We start from the raw sequence: 4,594 nt of genomic DNA, 5'->3' as shown, positions 1-4,594 counted from the left end.
GCTGCCGCGTGAGGGTCCACACGCCAGTCCTGTTCGCCCGCGTAGGTCCCCCGCGCATGCTTTCCACGCCACAGCCCCGCGGCCGCGGAGGAATCGCTACGGAAATGGAATCATCGTGTACGGATGGGAGGCACAACACCACACAGGAGATGTGTTTTCGCTCGCGGCCCCCCACCGTCTTATAAATATACGCGCGCTCCACTTCAAGTTCAAACAAGCGGCAGCAAATCGCACAAACCAAAAATTCGGCCGAAGCGAGCCAACTGATTAGAAAACAGGAGAAGGAGATAAGCAGAAGCAGAAAGCGCCATGGCAACAGCAGCGGTCATCAGCGGCCGGTGGACGCGCGTCCGCACGCTCGGCCGCGGCGCGTCGGGCGCGGTGGTGTCGCTCGCCGCCGACGGTGCCTCGGGCGCGCTCTTCGCGGTCAAGTCCGCGCCCGCGGGGACGGCGGCGGCCGAGCACCTGCGGCGCGAGGGGAGCATCCTGTCCGCGCTCCGGTCCCCGCACATCGTCCCCTGCCTGGGCGTCCGCGCCGCGCCGGACGGGGGCTGCCAGCTGCTCCTCGAGTTCGCGCCGGGGGGCTCGCTCGCGGACGCGGCGGCTCGGAGCAGCGGCGGCGGGGGGCGCATCGGCGACGACGAGCGCGCGGTGGCCGCGTACGCCGCGGACGTGGCGCGGGGCCTGGCGTACCTCCACGCGCGGTCGCTCGTGCACGGGGACGTCAAGGCGCGGAACGTCGTGGTCGGCGCCGACGGCCGCGCCAAGCTCGCGGACTTCGGGTGCGCCAGGGCGGTGGGCTCCGCCTCCGCCTCCGCGCGCCCCATCATCGGCGGCACGCCGGCGTTCATGGCGCCCGAGGTGGCGCGCGGGGAGGAGCAGGGCCCCGCCGCCGACGTCTGGGCGCTCGGGTGCACCGTCGTCGAGATGGCCACGGGCCGCGCGCCGTGGAGCGGCGTGGTGGACAGCGTCCCCGCGGCCGTGCACCGGATCGGGTACACCGACGCCGTGCCGGAGGTGCCCGCGTGGATGTCGGCCGAGGCCAGGGACTTCTTGGCCCGCTGCTGCTTCGCGAGGAACCCGCGCGACCGGTGCACGGCGGCGCAGCTCTTGGAGCACCCGTTCCTGGCGTCAGCTGGAGCCGGCGTCAAGGCGGAGGAGGGGGCTGCGGCGGCGGCGGAATGGCGGGTGTCTCCCAAGAGCACGCTGGACGCCGCGCTCTGGGAATCCGACGCCGACGATGACTCCGATGACGAGGGCGACGTGTCAGAGAGCCCCGCCCAGAGAATCAAGGCATTGGCCTGCCCCTGCTCGGCCTTGCCGGACTGGGATTCCGAAGAAGGCGACTGGATTGAAGTGCTCGGTGAGCAATGTGAAGCCAAAGCCACCAATTTGGTACCAACCAAAGATGTGGCCGGCGAAGACGAGTGCCAGCTCCTGAGTGAGGTGTTGGAAACAGAGGTTGACTTCATCGACGCCGACGCAGAGGGCGATGATCCTGAGTGTTCTGTAGCTGTAGGATTAGCTGCTGCTCCGTCAGTTGCGCTGCAGGAAGAGCAGTGTAGGGGTACTTACAGTAATCCAACTGTATTTCTTACTGAGGCTTGTCACAATATTGAAATGTCAAGGTCCTTTTTACTGCAAAATTGTCCCCTCTTTGCTCTGTCTTCTGTTCTACTACTACTATTCATTCTGCTAAATGATTATCCGTTTCACATTGGTCCACAAAAAAATTCTAGAACTGCCTAACTAGTGCGATGGATGCGACAATTCCAGAAACATTGTTCTAGTTCTAGACCGAGGCGGCGACGGCGAGGCGTGAGTTGGGAATGACCGGGAGTACATCCCCTGCCCATGGGGCCATTCCATGCTAAAAGTAGTGGCCAGATCGCAGTCTGGGGATTTCTGGCAAAATCCTTTCTTTGGGCATGACATTGGCCACTATTTACAAATCGTTCACCAATCCTCACCCATCGAGCAGCCATCGGCGCATATTCGGCGCCTGATTCTCCAGCTGATAACGATGAACTCCGCCTGTTTAGATGGCCGCAGAGTTCCAGTGAGCTAGCGAAACGGAGCACTCCTGCTGCGTACCAGTGGGGTCTCGTCGGCGAGGGACACTGGCCTGAGCCACTGAAAAATTACTCCGCTTTATCTGGATAAGTCTGGACGTGTTGGCACGCGGCCTGAATGCCTGATACGCGATGCAAGCGATGGCCAAGTGGCGCTTTCTTCCGAACCTGGTGGTGTGCTTCTCATGCAAATATAAAAAAATAAACGAAGCTGGCGTACACGTTTGTTTGATACATACAGTAGGTGCTACTTGGCACACGTGGAAACAGATATGGGAGAGGAGGTCTCTTGAGCCTGTACAGTTCGTCAAGGTTTGCTCACCCCGGCACGTGTCGCGACCTCTGGGAAAGCTCTTCCTTGAGACTTCTGTGCTCGTTTCTAGCCGCAGCAGCAGCAGAAATAGGCTACCACCCGTAGTTGATTCCCCACACCCATCTCAGCTCTTACGTCACCTAAAATCGATCTGTTATTAGTATTCTTCTCCAGTTCTCCACGGCGACTCTTTGCTGGTGTTTGTACACCATGATTTTTTTTTCACAAGAAAGAAGATAGAAGCCGCAGCAAAGAATCTATTGCGTAATTGAAGTCCTGAGAATCGCTGGATATTTGTGCGCTAGCTAGCTGGTGTTTCCATAGTGCAGACTTGTGGTCATCCTCAGAGCCGAGGTCACTGCCATCCACAGCGAAGGAAAAGGAATTCGGTGGCCTGCACGACAGCCTCAAATCGCCAGCAACCTTGCTGTGCGCTAACTAACGGAGTACCTTACACATCTCAGCAGCTCGCCTTTGCCGCTTGTGCGTTTCTTGAATCTTGAGAGCGAGCGAGCAAGAGAGCGGAAATGCGTGGCGGACTAGTTTACATACGCGGCCGCCTCCAGAACCCTACTACATGCTGCATGCATCGGTGTAAGCTAGGGAGGAGAGCAAAAGGGCACCCAAGTGTGTGTGATGTGGGGTGTTCGGTAGGTGGCGTACGTCCAACTGCCAGGTCAACAACGCATGGCTGCAGCAGCGGAAACGATCTTTCTGCTCCGCGCCAAGCAAGCAGTTAGTTGGGCAGACCGTAAACGATCGTAGATTATTTACTGCTGATCGGTTTGGTGTGAGAAATAAATACTATTCCAGCTTATAATCCACTATCATAATCGACCGACCGAACGGGTTGAAGGTCGTCGTAGCAACGGAGATTTGACCTGAGAAGATGGGCGATGGCAGTTGTTGAACAGCAGGATTCTCGTGCACAGGTCAGCCGACGAAGGATCGTCCGATCGCCCTCAGCCCACTGATTGCGTCACTCGCTAAGACTTGACACAAGGGATGTCAGTCATCCAAACGGATGGCGTTAAATGTAGAGTAGTTTTTAGCGTAAAACTAATTAGTTGTTAGTCGCTCCTAGCAGTCCGTATATCCAGATAATACACGAGTAAATTTTAGCAATGTAAACTCTAGTCATTTAAGTTTGGGCTACGTGGAGCAAGGAGGGCAACTGAAACGGCCGAACCATTGGACGATGGTGACAGGTAACAGCGAAACGTGCTTTGCCCGCCGGAGCATCTGTGATGCCGCAAGGTGATGCGATGGTGATGCGTTGGGCACGTCGGTGACGCCCGCTGTGACGTACGCACTCGGCATATCTATCTATCAGGCTCGCCGGCGGCGGCTCGGAGTCTTTCTTTCGTCCGCGCCGCGCCTCCCTCCGACCAGATAGAACCTGCACTGCACTCTCCTTGGAGAAGGTGGCCACTCTGGGAGGGTGGGTAACTTCACTTTGCCTACTACTACCGTGTATACTAGTAGTGATCTGATCTCTGCAGGATCGGAGAAGGTGCGTGCTTGCATGTCAGCATGTGCATCCGGGAGACGATAAACTACTTTGCCTACTGGCACTGGCCACTGAGCATGGTGAGTGAATAAAAATCTCAGCCGGATGCAGTCGCCGCCCGGTAGAGGACACTGTCAAGGGTCGCCTTGGCGTGCCAAATTGCAACTGCCACTTCGTTGTTCGTTTGCCCGCGCGCACCGGCGCTGGCGTTAGTGCTTACGCCGCCCCGCCCCGGTTAGATCCTATCTGAAATGAACAAGTGAAAAGTCGCGGGAGAGAAGAAACTGCCGAGGGAGACTGGGGAAGGAACCCGTGCTGTTTTTTAAGAGTAAATAAATATATACAGCATGGAGAAGAAAAGGTGGTGGTTTGATTATGGTTGGATTGCCTGACAGGGACGTAAACATCCGGTGCGGACTGCACCAACCTCAGCGCAACTAGTATCACTCCACTAGTATCCAAGCAAAGATAGGCTGTACGCCCAGTCTCTCAGTTCGGCTCGTGCGTGATTTGCGTACCGCGGACGGGCGCTAGTCTTTTACGGTGCAGTTTGTTTCTGAACTAGGAGTAGTTAGTTCTTCAGGTCAGTTCAACTCTGAAACGCAAGCATCGGTCGTCGCCGGGAGCCAGCAAAATCGCAGACCGGACTTGGTTAAATTCAGCCACGAGCTCGCTCCCGCTTGGACCTTTTGAGTTGGT

The 4,594-nt window shown here is 57.4% G+C and overlaps 1 protein-coding gene across 1 annotated transcript; it reads left to right on the top strand.

Annotated features, from left to right (window-relative positions):
- Nucleotides 1–228: 228 nt before the first annotated feature.
- LOC136450369 (mitogen-activated protein kinase kinase kinase 18-like) lies at nucleotides 229–1,749 on the top strand. The gene has a single exon (XM_066450769.1). The coding sequence runs from the start codon at nucleotides 310–312 to the stop codon at nucleotides 1,747–1,749; it is 1,440 nt and encodes a 479-aa protein (XP_066306866.1). The 5' UTR covers nucleotides 229–309.
- Nucleotides 1,750–4,594: the final 2,845 nt, after the last annotated feature.

Source organism: Miscanthus floridulus, chromosome 5, assembly GCF_019320115.1.
Source record: "Miscanthus floridulus cultivar M001 chromosome 5, ASM1932011v1, whole genome shotgun sequence".
NCBI lineage: Eukaryota > Viridiplantae > Streptophyta > Magnoliopsida > Poales > Poaceae > Miscanthus > Miscanthus floridulus.
Note: the sequence above shows the minus strand (reverse complement) of the source record. Positions and strands in the feature narration are given on the sequence as shown.

Excerpts from the sequence above, each read along its gene's own strand:
- LOC136450369 (XM_066450769.1), top strand. The coding sequence starts at position 310 with ATGGCAACAGCAGCGGTCATCAGCGGCCGGTGGACGCGCGTCCGCACG.